At 38.9% G+C, this 21,740-nt stretch overlaps 1 protein-coding gene across 2 annotated transcripts in view; it reads right to left on the bottom strand.

Annotated features, from left to right (window-relative positions):
* Nucleotides 1–21,717, bottom strand: part of DHX9 (DExH-box helicase 9) — a 28,078-nt gene extending 6,361 nt beyond the window's left edge. Inside the window, exons 1-23 of one of the 2 annotated variants that reach the window (XM_052801679.1) lie at nucleotides 21,567–21,717; nucleotides 19,615–19,755; nucleotides 18,219–18,330; nucleotides 17,835–17,947; nucleotides 17,297–17,442; nucleotides 14,476–14,522; nucleotides 13,673–13,809; nucleotides 12,968–13,057; nucleotides 12,711–12,872; nucleotides 11,281–11,358; nucleotides 10,768–10,959; nucleotides 10,117–10,258; nucleotides 9,504–9,586; nucleotides 8,134–8,290; nucleotides 7,391–7,491; nucleotides 6,372–6,585; nucleotides 6,081–6,175; nucleotides 5,840–5,913; nucleotides 5,039–5,191; nucleotides 3,206–3,366; nucleotides 1,151–1,262; nucleotides 326–487; nucleotides 38–165 (exon numbers count right to left, since the gene is read on the bottom strand). In XM_052801679.1, coding sequence (XP_052657639.1) covers nucleotides 38–165; nucleotides 326–487; nucleotides 1,151–1,262; nucleotides 3,206–3,366; nucleotides 5,039–5,191; nucleotides 5,840–5,913; nucleotides 6,081–6,175; nucleotides 6,372–6,585; nucleotides 7,391–7,491; nucleotides 8,134–8,290; nucleotides 9,504–9,586; nucleotides 10,117–10,258; nucleotides 10,768–10,959; nucleotides 11,281–11,358; nucleotides 12,711–12,872; nucleotides 12,968–13,057; nucleotides 13,673–13,809; nucleotides 14,476–14,522; nucleotides 17,297–17,442; nucleotides 17,835–17,947; nucleotides 18,219–18,330; nucleotides 19,615–19,755; nucleotides 21,567–21,677 — 2,911 coding nt within the window. In that variant the 5' untranslated portion in view covers nucleotides 21,678–21,717. Of the gene's footprint in view, nucleotides 1–37; nucleotides 166–325; nucleotides 488–1,150; nucleotides 1,263–3,205; nucleotides 3,367–5,038; nucleotides 5,192–5,839; nucleotides 5,914–6,080; nucleotides 6,176–6,371; nucleotides 6,586–7,390; nucleotides 7,492–8,133; nucleotides 8,291–9,503; nucleotides 9,587–10,116; nucleotides 10,259–10,767; nucleotides 10,960–11,280; nucleotides 11,359–12,710; nucleotides 12,873–12,967; nucleotides 13,058–13,672; nucleotides 13,810–14,475; nucleotides 14,523–15,167; nucleotides 15,297–17,296; nucleotides 17,443–17,834; nucleotides 17,948–18,218; nucleotides 18,331–19,614; nucleotides 19,756–21,566 lie in introns of those variants that run through there. The other variant, XM_052801680.1, reaches the window with a different exon arrangement.
* Between the last annotated feature and the right edge of the window lie 23 nt (nucleotides 21,718–21,740).

Here is a 21,740-nt window from a genome sequence, read left to right as displayed (position 1 = left end):
ATGCAATCATTAAATTACTATGTCCAAGCAGAATCACCTTCAGGGAAGCCAGAATTAATAAGTATATCTTTCAGCTGGACTTTTGCTTCCCAAGTCATTCTAAGAGTAGCCATGCTGAGTCTTTTGTGTTCACAAAATCTTTTTTCTGCTTCTTCACCACCCATTCTAAAAAACAAACAGAGTGAATTAGAAGTCTGCTCAAGAAAAGGAAAAGTGCGACAGTCTAGCTGTCATAGCATACAGTGACATATCTAATCTGGTCACAAAACTGCTCACCCTGTGTTACCCGTAACTTCTCATCAAACTTTGTGCCAAGACAATATACCTTGCATCATCCCAGGCTTGGAAGACGGAAAGCAAAGCAACATGATCTGAAAACCTGTTCCCGGCAAAATTCCTGTGGACGTAACCAAGGCGTTTGCCTTCACTGATGAAAGGTTCAGGGAAACAAGTGGCCGCAGAGATGGTACAAATGGCATCTCCCACACTGAAAGAAACAACAAAACGTATCAGGATTGGGTTTATTCACAGTATTGCTGCCAGTAGCTACTACAGGCTGTTGATACCAGTAAAAACTTCTCTGCTAGAGACCTTAGTAAATTTGCCCTTATCTACCAGAGTTCTTCACAGAAACACTTCCTGGAAGTAGATGTTAAATTAGCTCCAATTCCAGTACTTTCACAACAGCAAGTGTTCACAAGCCCTTTGTCTATCTTCCTGCCCCTTCCCTCCATCCATACACCATCTTCTGGTGAAAAGGAGCCTACGGCCATCACTATTACAAATAACAGATCTTTACTTCTGCTAAAGCAAAACATGTGGATTCATTTTTCTTCTTGTCTAGGTGTCAAATTTCACATGTCCCCACCTCTAGCTCACTGCTACCTTAAGTATTTGGAGTCCCACTCTTAATTCATAAGTAATCAGCCTCTACTGGTCCCTTGCAGTTAACTGTGAATTTCATGACTACTTTACTCCCTATACTCCAAGTTATTTATCCTTTGCTCTCATGAATATTCAGTTTCCTATCCCCAGTTGTAGCATTTATTGCTCATCTAGATGCATTGTTTTTTTCTCTTGCAGAGTGCATGTCTAGAGGCTCAGCAATTCAGAGAGACAAGAAAAAGACCACTGAGACTACTAAACTTACTAAAAAATACAGCCCATTATCATCATCTTGCCCAGACGAGGTTCAATGGGAAGTTTGGCTAGGATTCTTCCAAGAGGTGTCAACTCATCATTGGAATCCAGGGCATCAAGCTCTGAAACAAGATCTTTTACTAGCAAAGATGGTTAGCTAATCCCAGAAACCCTTAGATAAGAAGTTCAGAATTTTAATAACTGTGTTTAAATAGAACCCCACCTATATTTAAGTTTAATGTTGTTTACAATATTGCCAACCTGATTTTCAAAACTGGTCTGAAGTCAAATAAACAAATTTTACTTTAGCTTTACAGATGTTTTACTACCTCCTCCAAAATTAAAATAATTACTATTTAATTCACATACATATTTTTCCATTTCTTTTTAGTTTGCTTCTGTACAAACCACTACTACACTATTAAACTTTTTTCAAGTCCCTATATTTGATCTAATTAATCTGACATAATTTCTGCCTCACGAAAATCAAAGCAGCCCTATCACAGCCAACTGTAGCCTTCATTGCAATTGCCAAATCACAGAACCCTCTGTTCATCAAAAAGAGAACACCACAAACTCTCTCTTCCATGAGGCTTTGCCTGCCTTTCTCTCCTTCCATTACCTAAAAATTATCACCTGAGCTCATCCTCAAAGCTATTAAACCACTGTCAATAATAAAGTCAAACAAGTATCTGTGGCTGTTTGCTGTATGGACTGAAGGGTCTCATGAGTCTCCTTATCTTTCTAGCAGTTTGGCCATAACCATTGAAGTCGACTTCATAAAACTCTTTTTAAGTTTGCACGATAAAGAAAACCAATACAAGTGTGATCTTCAAAACCCGTTTTAAGATATAAATGAAAAATGCAAACTTATAGTTCACGTACTCTATTTACAGACTACTTTGGGAAACTTCAGCATAACTAAAAGCTTTACATTTGAAAAACCCAGCTTTGTAGCCTCAGCATTAAATGGGAAAGTGAACTAATAAAGGACTGCTTAGCCACTATCAAATCCATTTTTCTTGATATCTATTGAACTCAAAAGCCTAAAGCGTATTTTGAAGAAATGTCTCACCATCCTAAAAACATACTAATAGTATACATATGCTGAAAAAAATTACAGGTCATCCAGGAAATGAAGGCACATGCAGAAACATCTATTTGGTGTTAAAGCTGAAAACATTTGCCTTTTCCCCTGGCTTTACATTTCTTATCTGCAGTGTAAGAAAATCACTAACAAGTTTTAGATCAGAAAGTCATTAAACCTGAATACATATACCTAGCTGTGTTATTCATTGTGGTCTCCCTTCTGTATACAAGCAATGTAGGCTCATCATGCAATTTTTTCATAAAAATCAACAAATAGATATTTCAGTTCTTAGAAATTTTAAGAAGTGCTTATTTAGCGACATTTGCAAAGTCTGCTGAGGTTTGAGATTACTGCTTTAAATCTAAAGAATAAATTTAGGGTTCCTCCCTGCCTCATTTTACTCATATTCTAGTTAGTTCCTTGAAGAAGCTGGGGAGACAGCTTAACCCCCACCTGAGTTTCTCCTGTTTTAGGAGGATACTGATGCTTGCATATTCATTAACTGGAGATTCAATTACTTGAGAAAATACTGAGATCTTGGGTCAACAAACTGTACAAAGCAGTAATTATACAATAAACTACTAACCTCTCTTTTTCAGTATTTCTTTTATAGTTGTTTTGTAAATGCCTTAGGCACTGGACTGAGTCTATGTCACAAACAGCAGTGCCACAGCTGGAAAACAGGAAGCTGAAAGCTAGCATAAGTTACTGGTAAAATAACAAAACAAGCCTCAAGTTTGAAGGCTCAAGTTTCTTAAAGGAATGACACTCCACTTGGGAATTCAAGTATTCAGCTGCAAAAGACACTGCCACCCACACGATGCATCCAGGAAACACCTTGCTGTTTCAGACAGCATGCTACTACACAAACAATCTAACCAGAGATGTTAAAACAGTCTGTAAGTGATCATTATACATGGGAAATCACTTGGAGTCAGCTTCATTACATACAATCTTGTGGACAAACAACGATACCTTTTAGTGTGCGTTCCGCTTCAATCACTGCATCCAAAGGTGGTGGTTCTATTGCTTTGGCCAAAAATTGACCAATCCCTCCCAGCCGCAGCAATTTGATGCTCAAAGCAATTTCATGAAGTGGTGTTCGAAACATTTCAGGTGTCATATGAGTTTGAAGTCTGGAATGAGAAGAGAACAAAAAAGCCCACATTTTTCTGGACATAGGCTTTGATTACCATCATGGGTCATTCCACCAGCATTAACTACCGCCCTCCAGAGCAAATATTGCCTCCCAGCCAACCCATCAACTCTTAGTGTGCTCCTGTAACTTAGGCTCTTCTACCAGTATTTATCTCCCATGCTTCTCAGTTCTCATCTCAGTGTAAATTTACAACGGAAATGCACAGAGGGTATAGCCCTCACATCACCACTACCCAGCATGGTTTCTAGCATGAGCTGACCACATACAGAGTCTGCATGGCTGAAGCCCCATTTGCAGCATGGCTGTGTCCAGCCCCACACTTGCCCCCTTACAATCATCTCCTACATTGCTACGGAAGGTCTTTCACTCCCGAGACAGACAACCTGCTTTCAGCATGCCGTACGTACAAACACTTCTCTACTTGTCCTTCTATCAGCTCTAAACCACCCAACTCCTCCCGCATGTTTCTGGTTTGATCACTAAGAAGAGTAAGTATTTTTGCTGGATGCTTTCCAAAGGTGTTTTTCTGGTAGGAAAAAGACCTGATAGAAACAGATAGAGCTCTTAAGTCTTAGCACGGTATCATTAGCGATCCTTTAGCTTGCTGGTTGAAATATGAACTCCTAGGAATGACTGCACTGAGCAACAGACAGCTAGAAAAGGTTTCAAAACACCTTGAACAGATATCCAGATTCAGCTGACAACAGATTTAGATGGTATCTCTCAAAACATTATCTGCACAAGTCCACAAACACTCTTTCTTTCCTAGACACCATGGAGCTAGTATATTTTGGTTTTATATTCTTTGAAGGACGGTAACCTTAAAGTCATGAAGTCCCATGATTATTTCAGTAGCCTAAAATCAGTTCACTGTCAAAAATTCTTAATTAAAATCACTCCACTGTACTAGACAGCAGATCTAAATAAGTTTGAGCAATTTAAGGAAAGTTTTTGATTGACTGATGCTTTCAGACATTACAAAAAGTTGAACATCAAAAACACAGCTATATTGTAATGGCTGAGAAAGGGGCACTGAAACTTTCATGAGAGAGATCAAACATTGAGTGTAACAGCTGTGTAGACTTCTGCAACCAGCAGAAAGATTTCCATGGCTCTAGTAACTGAGAAACAGCTTGGCAGATAGAAGAGGTCAAAAGTTTCAGCAGCAGGGAAGGTGCTAGAACAGCATGAAGGGGCTTCCTGGCCACAGAATAGAGATGGAGGGAAAAGTAACATCTGTCTTCCCTGCTTTTTACCACTTTCATGACAAAATTGCCTGTTATGTGAAGATGCCAGGTGCCCACAAGGTTTGAAGGCAGACTAGAGCCTTATCCTTGTTACAAAGCTGTCTTCTGCCTCGCCTCAATTCCCAAGCATTATTTTTCTCCTGAGAGGTTCTGTAGGTTGCAGTGACGTTCTTAATAATAAAATCATGAGCGATTTATCCACTTCATACTGCGGGTAAAAGCATATAAACATATGTAAATTTTTTTTAAGCAGAAGAACTGAGATATTCCAGTGTGAACTGACTTCATGAATCTCCTCTCTGTGCCTTCTGAAGTTATTTCCCCAGTTTGATCAGAAGTAGCATACAACCGTTCTGGGAGAAGTCTCTGAGGTTATTTTATTTCTAAAGAGCACAGCCTCACCTTTCAAAGCGAGCTCTGCTGCACAAATGGAAACAAAATCCGGCACGCACGCGTCCAGCTCTTCCTTTCCGCTGCTCCAAATTAGTTTTTGATGCCCAGACTGTGGCGTAGTTTGTCATGTTATTATGAGCAGTAAACAGCTTCACTTTTTGCCTGTTACAGAAAAAAAACCCACTTGAGATCAGATGTTAAGTCCTGCCAAATCAGTTCTTGTTTTATTCCTTGCAGCCACGCTGCTTTTAAGAAGCAAACAACCCCTGTTTGACTAGCTAAGCTTTGGCTAGTTAGGCAGCTATCTGGAAGCTGAGGTATCATTCTCTTTATAAAGCAGTGCCCCAAGCTATACACAGAATGAAGTTTTCACAACTGTCTCAAAAGCTTAAAATTCTCAAGCAATTAATGAGATGCCTATGTGTAATTTGCTCAGAGAACATGCATAGCAAGACAGGATCCGTAACAGACTACAAAAATCTTCCTCTTTTCCATCAGCTATACACTGAGTGTTTGTAATATTCATCTGGCAGACGACGTATTTCAAATACGCATGGACACCCAGTGACACCTCACATGAATAGTGCCAGCGTGAATGCAGCTGACCAAAACCAGCCCACTGAAATGCCAGTGTGGTTTGTAACTGTGCTGAACGGCTAAAGACAATGCAAATTTGTCTTGAGTGAGGTAGAGTCCACAAATTCAGCTCTGTGACTATGGGAACACAAGGCAGTTCTGTGTGTTCAGAAAACCTTTTTTGCATTCCAAAGAACAGGATTTACAAAACAAAAAGCTACTTCATGAACTCACTTGCAGGAGTCTATAACATAGACCACATCATTGATGGTAATGCTAGTCTCAGCAATGCTGGTAGATAAAATAACCTATAAAAAACAGGAAATGCATATTGAAATATATTTGGTCTGGAAAAGTTAAGGATGGACTGCAAGATAAACTACATAACTTCTATAAAAAAAGGGTCAGCAATACATTCCACAAAAGCACAACAGAACAAAGCGTGTTACACTCCACAGAGAGAAGGCTCTCCTACTTTTGTTACTCCAGGAGGCACAGGATCAAACACTCGACGTTGTTCCTCCAGAGGAATTTGCGAATGCAGAGGTAAAATTCTATACTGGCGGCCTCCTACAACATGAATACAAGAAGGTCGGTAACTACGACTATGTGAATCTCATTTCTTCTTTGCACAACATAATCATTTCTACCCATTCATTCTCATGACAAATCCAGCTCCCTAAGCCACTCATCCAACTCTCATCTTTACAGTGTCAATAGTTTCCTTTGGAAAAGATGAAACATAACAGAACACAGTTGCTTGTACCAAATCGTGGATTCATTTCTAGATGCTTCTGCATTGTATATATCAAGTTCCAGCCAGGCAAGAAAACAAGTACAGCTCCTGGGACATTCAGAGTCTTGATATAAATCAGCAGGGCCTCAATGAGTTCAAAAGAAGTTTCTTTCTCATTCAGCTGAGCCATGGAGTGCTTTGTTTCTGGGCCATATTCTTCACTGCAAATAAGGTTGCAATTGGCCTACAGAAAAAGAAATACCACAAAAGAAATCGGATAAATTAATTACTCAAACTGTGGCGACTGGCTGGCCAGGCAAATATGAAAATGAGATACGTGGATAGTTGATAGGGAAGACCATCTCAGGCACAGCTTGCTGAATGACTCACAATAAGCAGTTCAAGTCCTGCTTCTCCAGCTTTCTAATATAAGAATTGAATCATAATTCCATTGCATTGAGTTATAACTCAATACAAATTTGCAGCAGGAAGCTATTGAACTGATTTAACTTCTGTTTAGCTGAATGGGGATGATGCCATACAAAGAAGAAAATGCTTCTCTCAAGAAAAACTGGTCATTTTTTTTTAATTCAAAAACCTGACATAAACAGTAGTTTCAGACCTACAAATTAAAAGCTGTATCGTGAAAGTCAGTTTCTTGACAATGTATGTAAGCATTAACAATTATCAACTGCAAGAGAAGAAGGGAGAGAATCTAAATTTTCACCCTGAAAAGGTATCACCAAGCTCATATTTCTGTATCTACTTCTTCTTCAAAGGTCACCAACCTTTTCACTTTCAAAAGCATTTCAGTTCTATCTTTAAAGAGAAGTAGGCTGAGAAAACGTGAGAATTTTAGCTTCAACAAAAGAAGAAATTCTTCAGTTTACAAGGGCAATGAGAAATTCAATTCTATTTCTGAAGTTAACGCAATCTCGGATATTAAAAAGATGAAAGCTGCTAAAAATGTTTAGGTTCAACACCACCGCTTGAGATAGAGTCCTAACTGGCACTTGTTTAATTTTTCATATTAAAAAAGTCAAACATACATCATCATCTTCACCACTTTCTTCATCCTTCTCTTTCTTCTTCTTTTCCTTTGGTGGAGGAATGAACTGAGTCATTTGAATGCAATCTTCCAGAAAATAATCTGCAAGGACAGACAAGCACTGATTATCAAGACTGACCACTAGAAGCCTGTGTAAGGGAACACTATTCTTTTTATCATCTCTCGAGATTCTCCCAATAAAATCATGACGTTTCAGAGTACGAAGCCAAGATTGGAGAAAAATCCTTGGCTGTCAGCTAGGGTATGAGAATTACTCCCATACTATTCCAATGATTATTCCTCTATTCAATATACTTCTACATAATTTTTTATTGGTTTGTTTGTTTTTAATACTGGCTCATCTAAAGCTATTTCCATTATTCCTAATGTCACAGACAACTGATCTGAAACACCATAGCTTGGCTATTACTATCTCATTCTGCAATGGAAACTACCCCAAATGGTAATGTTTTAGGGTGGTGGGGTTTTGTGTTGTGCGGTTGGTTTGTTGGGGGTTTTTGAGGGGGTGGGGAGTAGTATTGTTTATTTGTTTGGGTTTGTTTTTAAACCAAATGGTGCTGTGAAATGATTCAGTGTTACTGACTTCTTTGCCCAAGGTAAGCCACATCTGTAAGATATGACAATCCAAAAGAAACGTGTATCTTGCCGTACACATAATCTTAAAGCATATGACTGATAAAATAAAAACTAAAGCAGTTCCTGAAAGTTCAATCAATGATTTACCTTGGACAGGGTAGGTTCTACCAAAGACCTCAACGATAGGACAGTTGAAGAAGTATTCACAAAACATACTAGTATCGATGGTGGCAGACATGAGGATAACCCTGATTTCAGGATATGCCTGAACTACATCTCTCAGCACCACCAAGAGAAAGTCAGTCTGCATACAAAGAGAATAAGAACATCATTAATTTCCTACCCATAAGAAGCAACATATTCCCAAGAAACCAGAAAGCATTACACAGACATATACAATTACTGAGCAAGGAGCTTTGCTGGGCAAGAGAATTAACAATTATCACAACAATATTCTATAACCAGAAACAGTTGTCAGTGCTTTATTTTGAAAATACTGCAACTCCTGGGATAAGTGAATTTTAGGATTTCCAGTGTAAAGAAGGGTTATTCTTTTATCAGAATGAAACAAACTAAAGAAAAGCATTCAAAAATAGTTTGCTTCCTTCCTAAAAATTATTAAATTAAAAATTACAACCTAAGGTCTTTTTAAACTTGGTTTACATATAAAGTAGCCAGAGTTCATAAAATAAATAGGAATGACTCAGTGCAGTTGTATCCAAAGTTTTATAGTTCTGTTTAAACATGACATTTATTTACATTTGCCATGCAGTTAGGCAAGCCCTTAGTTCAACATATAAAATTCTAATTTCATTCAAAATTCAAAACTTGTATTTTACATCATTAACATAAACTTAATAGATGAAGAGATGCATCAGAAAAATCTGCATTGTAATTCCATCCAAATGAGTCCCCAAATTCCATCAAAACAAGCTTAAACATCATGTCAGAACTTAGCAGTTTCTCTCACTCTTGGTGTGGCAAAGCTGAAAACTATATGTAAGAATCAAGGGGACAGAAAACATTTCCCGTTTCTTGAATTACATACAATCCCTCCCCTAATTCTATTGTCAACTTATTGCATTTTTCTTCATGTCAAAACCAAATTTAAATGTACCACTATCAAGATCGCAGCTTCTGTAAATATCGCTGCTGTTCCATTGCAGTAATGCAACATTGTCAGTAGAAAAAGCACTCCAAAATAAAAATGACATTCAGCATGCTCCCACATTTGGACAAGACGTGCTTGTACTGTGGTGTCCTATTTTCCAGAGGATCAGGACATAGAAGGAGATCCTAACAGGAAAAAAAAAAGAGATAGGGCTCTTCTAACCAGGTAAGGAGTATTTAAGAGAAGAGTTTCTAAAAATCTTATCGAAGATGGAAAACTCACATATACGACAATTAGTAAAATGCAGTTTCCTTTCACATGTTTACTGTTATGCAAGAACACATGCAAAAGTTAAACAGAACAGAAGCACAGAGAGGAACAGGATTGTAATCACCAGCTAACTCACATTAATGTCTCTCTCATGGATCTCATCAACAATAACATGACTAATGCCACGGATCCCAGCCTCCACCTTTCTCAGAAGAACACCTTAAACAGATATAGCAGTTAAATGTTCCTGTAGGTAACAGCTCAGTCTTCCCCCCACCCCGCCTCATTTCATCAAGAACAGTCTCACTGGTTTAAAAATCAAGAAGTGTGCAGGCTGCCCAGCACCTTTTACAGCCCCATCTCCAATTGCTGTGCTTTCATCTGTACAAGTGATGGGGATGGTATAAAGAATTACTATTACAAAGACTCTTTCTTCTTTCCCACCCAATACTGCTTCTACCTTTTAAGGACAATCAATACATGGCAATTTTATCTCTTCAGGATATTATCTCTGCATGGTATTAGACCTGTATTATCATACTTCTGAACAACTATCTTAATCTTTCTCTGCACAACAGTATGTCAGCAAACTTACTCTACCCCCCCAAAAAAAAAAAAAAATTTTTTTAGTCTTTTAAACAGATTTGCTAAAAATTTTTTAAGGTAACCATGTTTCTGCTTTTGCTGCTAACTCAAAAAATTCAGACCCATAATTAATAAGCTCCAAATGTAAACAAAACAATACAGACCTACAGTGCAGAACATCACACTGGCATGTGGTCGAGGAAGCACAGATTCAAATCGCACACTATATCCACAGCTTTGCCCAGGTTGTTCTCCTCTCTCATATGACACACGCTCTGCTACAGAAACTGCACTAATCCTCCGAGGCTGAGGGATGAAAAAGTTTTCTGTAACTTAATGATGAAGTTTTGCAAGTTTATCAGAACATCACTAAAACCAAGAAAGTAAATTATAAAAGCTATAGGTCTCCTGTCCTAAGATTTCTTTACAGAGTAGTCATTAAACAGTAGTATCTATAAGAGGAGGCTTTTTTCCTCTAAAATGGTTAATTCTACACATAAAATTACAGAGGAGGGATATAAGGATACATGGGAACTACCAGCTGGCATTTGCCAAATTATTTCCTCTCAGTCTGCCAAAAAGTTTTCACCTGGGCAAGGTACAAGCCAGATTATCCCAATTGTAGATACATGAAAGAGTAACGCTCCAAATGAAAATATACATGATGTTGAGCCTTCTCCAATATGTATTACTGAGGAGATACTGTCATGAACAATGTTCTGTAATAATAATCAGACTTCTCAACACATCCCAATAGGTGATTTCTAGCATGCGATCCAAAACTTAAGTGGTTGCATTTGTAACATGTTCCTCACCTGTGTCACTACTATGTTGCACTCTGCAGCTCTGTTGGTTTTGATGTATTCATCCAGGATGTACTGTGGAACTTGCGTGGTTTTGCCACAACCAGTGGCACCACGAATTACAACAACAGAATTGTGACATATTGCATCCAGAATTTCACTTTCAAAATTCTTCACTGGTAAAGTCTCTCTCTCGTCTTGGATCTGGAAAAAAATCCAGCATATTTCCAAAAATCTCCAAAAATCAACCTATTCTGCTCCACATACGTATTTTGTCTCACTCTTCTACACAGGTTTCACTTACACAAAGGAAAAACTGCATAAGGAGAAAATACAAACTATGATTTGTTCTACACAGTGCAACATATTCCCATATCCATCCCAGCATAACACCCAGTAATTCTGAAAACTTGGTGCATAGTACTACTGAAATCCAGTCTTACACACTTTGTATAACACTTTCAACCTCTTTTGAAAAAGAAAAAGACTAGCACAAGTGTGCCATGTCACAGGAACTGCACTTACCCTTTGTAATTCTTGATCCTGCTCCAAACGGTACATGAAATCACTTTTCAAATCCATGCTTATCTGCTCTGGAGTGAGCTGAGAAGACAAGATATTTTTCAGAGGCTTTTTGACCCCTCTGCTTATCTTTATCATAACTTCAATATAAAATCAGTCACACCAACATAATGATTCCAAATATCAGTAAAGGATCATTTCCTACATAACTCCCTGAAATCAGTTATGCCTATGAGCTATTTTATTTCATTCATTCCAGGGTGTTAAAATTAAATGGCCATCCTCAAAGAAGTTCCTCAGAAAGATCCAAAACACTGAAAAAGAATGATTGTTCAAATTTAAATAATTTAACTGCTTGAGAAATACACTCTATTTAGCAGTAAGCCAATGAGATACTTAGATGATCATTCAGACAGGAGTTTTTAATGTAAGGAATGAAATAATGTAAGCACATAACCACCCACAGAACAGTAGCTGAAAATGGAAAAGTGAGCAGAGAGGGAAATTTATCAGGTATCTCTTGTATTTCAACTAAGAAAGAATTCTAAAGCAATTCAAATTTGTACCAAAGGGCTAATTGTTTTACTGAAAATAAGTTAGCTGCACCACGACTAGCACACAGAAATCCTAATGAGATTTGAAGCCAGCTCAATCTGCAATGCCTGTACATATGTGTTTTCAGCAGCAACACTCAAATTTACATCAGTTCCATATTTTTTAAATCAATATATAGTGATCGATGTTAATTTAATGTCATTTATGGAAAAGACTACAGTCGAAAGAAATATTAAATTATTATTTTGGTCATAAGTACTCTGGTTCCCTGTTGTAGGAAACTGAAGTTCCTGCCTTGAGTCTTTTCTGACCAGGTTACACCAGTGGCCGAATTATGACTCTGAACTTGGCAACCTAGTATTTCTTCCCTTATTTCTCATTTTGTCACGCCACATTGCTGCTTTTCATTTGTTCTGTGTTGAATGGGACTAGAAATGACAAAAAAAGAAAGCAGGCTGATTGTGTAGTGACCCCGGCTTGGAGCAGTTTCTCCTCCCAGAAAAGAAAGTCCTAGCATGGAAATATGGGAAAGAGAGGCTAGCGAATTATAAATGACATGCCCATAATCTTACCTTGTACATTCAATTAGAACATTGTATAAGCTGCACAATAGCAGGCAAAAAGTGAAACAAAGCAAAAAATTGGGACATCCAAGACACTGCTGCTCAAGACCCTAACAAAACATGAAGTAAATACAAAGAACTCCTACCAATGAAAAGACTCCCTTCCTCCAGGTCAAGAAGGGAAGAAATTTTATCAGTGGACTGTTTTCTCCTTTGGAATAGCTCACACTTTAAATCCTGGGGCATTTAAAGCATTTAAAAGTTCCAGAAGTATGGGGAAAACAAACAACAGATCAATTTTTTAAGCTATCTTACATTTGCCAGAGGACCTTCATCGATATTGCAGCCAGTCCAAGGGTTCCAGTTGCAATGAGGTGGTGACCATGGAACAACTCCCATATGACTTTGTCTTTGCGATGGTTCAAAATGTGCCAACTTTCCAACATTAATCAGAACTGGATTACTGGCATCTTCAGGCTATAAATCCAAAAGCAAAGTGGGCAAAGAAAGATAAATGTATTAAATGAGCAGGCCTGATGTTAAATACTGGAGTATCTGAATCACACGCTCACCAAAGGCACAATCTCCAGAGACAGTTCCCGTACAGTCTTTTGCAGCTGATTTTCTAAGTCAGAAGACAGCGACACCTCATAGGGTTCCACCTGTTAAATGTTTAAAAACTACATGTTGATATACACAAAAAGACAGACAACGGAAGCAAGAACTGCAGGCTACCAGAGAGTATACTGAACCATCAAATAGTTCCTAGTGAAACAAGGCCAAAGACTACCACCAGTTCAAAATTCACATTCTTGAAACATTTTGCTGACTTTTCATCCAACAAGGATGTGTAGAATTTTTTTAAATATCTAAGTTTAATTTCAGAGGGAAACATTCTCAAACTTGTAACTGAATACCAAAAGAAATGCTAATGTGCCAGAGAATGAAACTAAATGGCTGAGAATTGTATGTAGCATAAACAGAAATCTTTAAGCTTCTAGAAAATTTATACTGAAAAAAGCACTTGTTACAAACCCTATTTCATTTAATAGGCTATAAAACTAGTTTACTGCTCCATTCACATATACGCAAAGTTATATTTCTGATCCAAATCACTGGCCAGACCAGAAACAGTTGCTGTTCTAAAGAATCAAAATTATTATTAACCTGTAAGCTGTCAAATATTGAGAGCAAACTCTAACTCACTCATGTTTATAAGAGAGTGCTTGTATTATTAAAATGAAAGCAACAATTTTTGAACCTTCTACCAGACTCACCGATTCTGCTTCTTTTTTCTTTGTCTGTCCAGAATAAGGTTCTATGACACCAAGATGGTAGAGCTGTCTAACCAAGGAAAGGGCACAGGACTGTGCTGCCAGCTTTTTGTTTGATCCATGCTCACGACCGAAAATCCCTGCAGCACACAAAGTTCAGAGCTGTAGTAGCTAATGAGTCAAACAGCTTCCACAACAGATACTACTCCGAAATGGGCTTTCCAATTGGTCACACAGGCTAGGTTTCATGGAAGGAGTATCAAATCTTGATAAATCCAGAGTTCTAACACAAAATCCAACCAGGCCCCTTGATCAGCTGACTCACACTAGCTGTGTAATGTTACTTACTGACTTCCTGGGGAACTCCTGTAAAGTCCTCTCTGCATTCAGTGTCTAAGGAAGTATGATTATCCTACACCACCCCAGCAACATCATACAAATTTCACAGGAAGCTCTGCGTAAATGGGTATGGTATGGACAGCATGCTCATTGCCTGGGAACATATTAGACACCTGCGTTTCTCAGATATGTGAAGAACAAGTAATTAAGACAAAAAAACCCTACCGTATCTCACAAGCATTTCTTTGTGCTGAGAAAAAAGATTAATGGAAGCACGTAATGGACAAGCAGTAGAATGCAACAAGCACAGCACACAAGATTTCACGTCAGGAAACAAACATGAACCTTCACCTCTGGAAGTGGCTCCAACACATACCCATAAAAGTCTGTACCCACGAGTATGACCTACTCCTCTGTACCAACATCCATCTCTTGCTAAGATAAAAAAAATAAATAGGAACACTTACTTCTGCCCAGCTGCTTCACATAAATGTTCATTTCTGCAATAAAGCTCCTGTAAGAGAAAAGAAAGAACACAAAGGTACAATTATCAATAGCTGACACTGGCACTGCAAAAAGATCCACTCTTTCCAATTTTTCTAGGCAAAGGTCTCTGTGTCCTCAGTCAGAAACTCTCAACTCATCAATGGGCAAGGTAAAATGTTACTGCTTTTAGTCTCTTTAACCCCAAGTTAGTACGTAACAGGCTTGCCATCAATAGAACCAGTAGATCTGGTTAAGAGTCCTGCAAATGCCACCATTCAGCACTGAAATTTAAAGCCACATTATTAGGAAATATGCTCTGAGTTGTCCAAGACAACAATTATAAAGCAGATAGCATGTTAATGTAACAGAGGATAATGGAAACCAAGATCCATGTTCTTAAGAATCACAAACCAAAGTGTGTATTTGCACAGATTAAAAATTAAAGCCGAATTCTTGTAAGACAGGATTTAAACTGGCAAATGTGATTCAAGATGTATGACTGGGCTTTATCGGACTGACATCCTCTTTGAAAACTATGCCTTGGTACTTCCACAGCTGCAGGCAGAGCCTTCCATCTGTGTCCTTCATTTCTTGCTGTAAACAGACAAAAAAGGTTAAGTGAGGGATTTAAATTTCAAGTTAGAACTCCTTCCTGTACTACCAGTGAACTGACCTTCATGCACAGTGGCTTCATGGGTCGAAGGCCACTGGCTTTCAGGGACAGAACAGCCAACTAAGGCACCGATGACAGTATGTTTCTCAGCCAGGCCTATAGTCAGCATTCAATCTCATTCTCCTCCACCTAAGGGGAGAACAGCAACACCAGAAATCAGTTCACAGCAGAAACCGATGTGATTGTTTAGCACAGCCTCAGGAGCCTGTGTGTGAACACACGTACGTCTTGGGTGTCGCTTGCTGCTACCATCTTCAGCAGGAACACAAGGAGGCAAAGGTATCCCACACTACTGATGGAATCCCAAAAGAGAAAAGCTACGTTCCATCCCTTAATATTTAGTTCATACTTTGTGTAGTAGGAGAGCCATGTTTACCTTTACAATTTATAACCCCCATAGTAATTAAAACAAAGTTTCCAAATCCAAATTTTCCAGCTATTACTAAGTTCTTACACTGTGTGACTATAATTAATTGACAACAAAAATACATTTCTCCTTTAAAAACCTCTGAGAGCAAGGCTGACATTTCTGTTATAAACACCATTACTTTAAAAAAAAAATTGGTAAGATACATGGCAACTGGTATTTCTTAAAAAAAAAAAAAAAACCCCCCCCCAAAAAAAACCCCAAACTATATTACTGTCCTCAAAACTCCAAAAACATCTGAAATTATTCCTCTCCTGTTCTATATACCAAAGGGATTAAATCCAATAGTTTGCCCTCTCTCAATGAATGCTAGAACACATTAGGATTTTTTCATGCCTATCCAATCCGTTGCAGCAGATAGTTACTTCCCCCTTCTGCCATTCCATCCAGGGCAATTCACACAAACTTTCCTGGATGTAGTAAACAGGAAACCCTGAAATGCTGTCCAGAAGAACAGTAAGCAGGCTGAGAAACATACTGTCATCTACGGCCACCTCATTCTACTCAAGATTATATACATTTAAATACACGGGGTCTAATGCTTTTACCTGCAGAAGGCATAACAAAATGAGCTGCACAAATAATCTGCAAGTTAGAGAATAAACAAAGTGCTCAAGAACTACACCTGCAAAAAGCATATTTTAAGTTCCTAGTACTGTACAAACTAATTTTTTTATGTCACTCATTTAAGGGAAAGAAATGTCCTTGCTTGAGAACATAAGTGACTTGAGAATAGGTTTTAAATGAGAATTTAGAACTTTCTGACACCAATACACATATTTTAGATGTTCTAAATGCTTGTAAGACTCAACAACAAAAGAATACTAGAAGTCCTGCAAGTGAGACTCTCATGGAAGACTGTAATAAGAAAATTCACTTGTCTTTCTAAAAATAATAACTATCACAGAACACAAGTTTATATAATGCAAAAAAAAAACAAAAACCCAAACCCAACAAGAATCCAGCAGCAGCAGCATGCCATTGTTTCTGACCACAAAACATAATTATATCTCACAAGAAATAATACAATGTCCTGAAGTTTTGATGATTTGTAAAGACTATTCCAAACAGGTAAAAAAACAAAAACTGTCAAGTCTTTATACACAATCTGTTATGTGTTATTTTCATCTGGGAGAAGCACATGCAAATTTTCTGATGGAATGGGCAGAAACTCAAAAGAGAGAAATATCCAGCTGGTTTCAACTGAAATTTCAGACCCTCAAAACTCCTTCGGGAAGATTCTGCCAAACTAATTTTTCCAGCAAAGATTCTGCTGCCAAAAAAGTTAATTATAAGAAAAATATAAATAAAATGTCCTTAAAGCACATTTCTACACAAGTAATGTAAGCATATTTAAGATTTACTCAAAATGTACAAAGGCAACTACAGTCATACAATTACCGCAAGCAATTGAGCATTCTTTCCATTCAAACCAACACCTCAACAGTTAGCTAGAGCACAGCGATCATTTTAAAAGCTGCACATCCACAAAAAACATCAGACAGAAATTTTTTCAATCACTCAGATCTCAGCACCAAGGCTCATCACCCCCATTTCAAGATTTAGGGATGTTGTTGGTCCTGGTAAAGAATACTGCTTTCTCAAATGACACTACGGAGCACTGCAAATAAGTGTGATTGGCCACTGACACCCAAATAATTTCTAACCCTTCATATGCAGAAGGTGACTAAAACTACCAAACCTGTTGTGATCAGGCCCCATTTCGGTGTATTTATATTCTTCCTGAATCTTCTCCTTTTGGAAAAACTGGTTCAGACGTGCCTTGGCATTTTCCAAGGTCCAACTCCCATGAAGATCGGCATTTAAGTCCACTTCTGACTCTGAGGTCTAATATTGAAAAAAAAAGTATCATTTACTAGTTTTTAATAGATTTCAGTTTTAAACATTCTTACAACAAATCTTTAAAATAACTTTTCTAGATATATAAAATAATTAAGACATTACAGAAAATGCTAAAAAGTTCTCAGTATTTCCTTATTTTCACAACAAAATGTCTATACAAACAATTGGATATTCACAGTATCCAGACCAATTTATTTTGTTTTTAGCTTAAACAAGTTACCTTTGTTAAAAGTCACCAAGTAAATTGCAGCTTAAGTTAAAACCAACAGCAAAATATCATGAAAACCGCAAGCTTGATTATAAATGCTAGTAACAAATTAAAGGGAGTGAAAGATACCTATTTAAGAACTAAAGGAGAATTCCATAGAATGACTTACTGGCTGCACTTCTTGCTCTTCTTTCCTTGAATAATAATCTTTCAAATTTGCACCCCGGTCCCACTGAGCTCCACCACTGCCACAGTTTCCAGGTGCTGCACCTGGGCCATTGCCTACCACATGGAAAATAAAAACAACAAAAAACAAAGTAACTCCCCAAAAACACATTCTTAGCAATAGAGAGTTATTGCCTGGCAACCTCAACAGGACATGACCAGTCCCTCAGATCTCATGCAGTCATTCACACCTCTACCTTAAAACTACAATGACTTCTAACTGTCTTCTGTCTGCAGAATTATGTTACTTGGGAGGAGAAACCCCACCCAAATCTATATGCATATATTACATCCACATACATGCAAATGACACTTTTCACAGTCTTACCTATTTCAGCCTCTATAATCAAATGAGGAGGAAGAGGTCCACCCAAAGTAGAACTAGAACCAGAAACATCTGTAGCTGCTTCATGTCCATCAGTGGTATCACCAGCTGCTGGCTAGGAGAGAGAATGAAGGGAAATATCAGCACATTCATACAGAATAAGTCTTTTTACTACTTCGCTAGAAAACTGTTCGGGCACTTTAAAGAGATCATGCATCATTATGCAATAGTTACCCCCAGTAGTAACCTCCAACAGTAACACCCTTTCAAAAACTGAAAGGAATACAATTGCTGAACATTTGGCTTTTTGTGGGTGTTCTATAAAAGGGTTTCCAACCAACTGACTTACTGAAGTTCAGTAATTATAGTATGAACTGCTTCAGCACCCAGGGAAAAATAACAGATACTGGTCCCTACTGTATATCCAAGGGAACTCAAATATACTTTATGAACACAAACACAAAAAAAGCCGTAAGAAAGCATTAAGACCTTTAGGAAATGACAAAATTATGGTTAATCATTAAAACTTGAATTCTTCCTATTTTGAGAGGTGTATGTTTAGCTAACTGATCACACCACCTCTGCTTTATTCAAGGCACAGAACATGCTATCCCTGTTTAGGACCCAGCCATGCAGCACATTGCATTGCCATGAAACTAACTGGTCCATCAGAAACAATGTAGGTCCTGTCACCATTGGGCTTCAGCTAGGCTAACGAGGCAGGGACACTGCTTCCTCTGATCAAACTATATATCTTATACAGATATAGCCTTAATGAAGCACTAGAAAAAACACTCTTCCCTCCCAGTGTATAACATGTAGCTTCATGCTTTATTTACTGTTCTCTAAAATTGCTGTAAAGATAAGAGTTACCCTCCTCCTCAGCTTTTATGTGATAGTCTGCTGATACTTGCACAGTTCATAAAACATCATAAAAAGCAGTGATCCTGTGTTACACACATGAGGAGCTAAGGCAGAAAGCCTCTACAGTTTAAAAAATGCCAAATTTTCAATGTCTGGTTTGAGATGCCTGTGATATTTCTTATTTTATTTTATTTTAAGTACACGGTATTACGTATGCATTACATGCATTTAAAACAATCCCCAGTGTCAGGTGTGAGTACTCAGCACTTTTAAAGTCAGGCTGCACCTCACGGGAATTCTGAATTCTCCCCAGCCTCACCAGTTATGCAGACCGACACGCAGCTGTTTTTACCAGATCACCCTACAACATTCACTGTATGTATTCCAGCTTTCCAGCACTGCAAGTAGAAGTCTTGCACATTTAGTCTTCTTCACTGCACACGGGTGCCAGACTGAACTCCAGGGATGAAATGCAACCAGATCCACAGCACTGCAATTAAAGATTAGCCTTTGGTAAGGAGAAAGAGCAGCTTACTCCAAAAGCAGGAATTTCTTCTCTTTTCATTTCATTCATCCGAACCAAGTAATTGATAAAGTCTCGAGCAGCATTGCTCTGTGCATCTTTCTTGTTAGTGGAATTGCCCATGCCAATGTAGTTAAAGCCTTCCACTCGAACCTGCAAATAAAAATACATCCGTAGCATGTACAAGTGAAAGGGTTTTGAAAACCAGTAATACTGAAACACCAAGTTTCAGTTGCTAATAAGTACAGGAAAAATATTATTACTAGGTATTATTACATATCATTATACATATCTGTCTATATATACATATTTCTGTAGGTTTTGAATGTATACTTTATACGTATTAAAGAAAACACCCACAGTCCATTCTCAGAGAGCATGAGTGTTTCCCAAAACCTTGTTGAAGAAAATGAATCAGTGTAGGAAAGGACAGTGCCAACACACAGCAGCAAACTCTGGCCAGGTTCATGTTCCTCAGCCTTAATACCAAACTCTGAGACAGTAAGGACAGGAGTGAGCTTGTGTGTCCTCTACCGTAGCTCCACGTTATTACAGCTAGCAAGATGCAATGCATTTCATAAACTTCAAGCCAAGCTTTAGCATAGTAATTTTATACCCTGCTAGCTTACCTGGCAGGCTGCTGCAAAACTTGATCACAGGAAGTTTATTCAAAATTCAGATCAACCAGATATTTTATACCTGCTTTTCTGCAACCACTGCCCCTCGTCTTAAACAGTTCTTGTCCTTCTTTTACATTTACAGTCAGTAACTATTTCATTTCAGCTTCACTTAGGTAGACCACTTACACATTTCTGATTTCCACTCTTCACTCTGCTGCCCATGTGAACAGCTTTTTACTATATTTAGTTGTTCTTTAAAAAAAAAAGTAAGCAGACTTGCATATAATATTCCAGCTGGTCTCAACCAGAGTTTTGTACACCCCTAATGCCAGACTGCATTTGTCCATCAGTGCTGAATTGCACCAGCAGCTAACAACCATTTTCTCATCAAACACCACACTCCGCTAGTATTTTGCTTAACTGGTTCCAAACAACGAGCTTCTACTTTCAGCAGACTATCAATCTACCAGGGCAATGGTATCACCAATGAAACAGTAACCACACTGGATTCACAACCATCGTACCAGACTGTGAAAATTAGCAAGAGAATGTTTTAGTGAGACCTATCCTTTCATCTGTTAAGTTTCTATGGATCCTCATGGGGCATCAACATACAAAAACCATAACAACAACATAACTGTCCGTACAACCACTTCATCCGAGTAATGCTCAATCATAGTAATAATACCTTTAAAATTGGTTTAATATCACTGTGTTTCTCAGTTTTGTTACTGGTGGGGAAAATGAGTGGGGGACAAAGGGTATAATGACAAATCCAAGGCATTTCGTGCAAATCTATGGCATCGCTTACAAACACCCATTCCGCACGTCGCCTCGCACTTAGCATCAGCTCCTTCTCAGAGCCGACCCAAATTTGGAACTCTCTGCTGTCGCACCCCCAGTATCTGGAGCCAGGAACAGAGCCATATTATAGCAGCACAGAGGCTAGCAGCCAACCCGACGGGAATTTTTTAATACACCTCAACGCAAGTTCAACAGAGGACCAAAGCTCTTCACGAAGGTGACACACAGCCCCCCTCGCCTGTGACAACTTTAACGGCACGAAGGGTCACACCTGCGGCGTAAGCGCACACACCACCCTTAGGAAAACCAATTCCTTTTCACTAAAGAGCTTTGTACCAGGCTGCTTTACTCTCACAAACCCACTACGCGCATTTTACACCGCGCACAAGAAACCCGGGCACTTTGGCTGCAAAACGGCCAAGCGTCCCGCCACCTGCCCTCCCCAGGCCCTCCCCGCGCCCTCCCACCGAGGGCCCAGCAGACCCCAGACCACCCGCCCGGCCCTCCCCGGGGTCGCCGGCGAGGCGGCAGGGCCCGCACCTCGCAGAGGAAGGTCTGCCGGCTGCGGCCGCCGCCGGAGCGGATCTCGTAGGCCGGCGTCACCCTCCTCCTCCCGCACCAGGCGTACAGGTAGTTCTTCACGTCCCCCATGGCTCCGGCCGGGGGGCGGGAGGCGGGAAAAGGCGGGGGGGCGGGGGTGCACCGGCGGGGCCG

The sequence above is a fragment of the Harpia harpyja genome, chromosome 11 (assembly GCF_026419915.1).
Source record: "Harpia harpyja isolate bHarHar1 chromosome 11, bHarHar1 primary haplotype, whole genome shotgun sequence".
Lineage (NCBI taxonomy): Eukaryota > Metazoa > Chordata > Aves > Accipitriformes > Accipitridae > Harpia > Harpia harpyja.
This window is presented reverse-complemented; position numbering and strand designations above follow the sequence as displayed.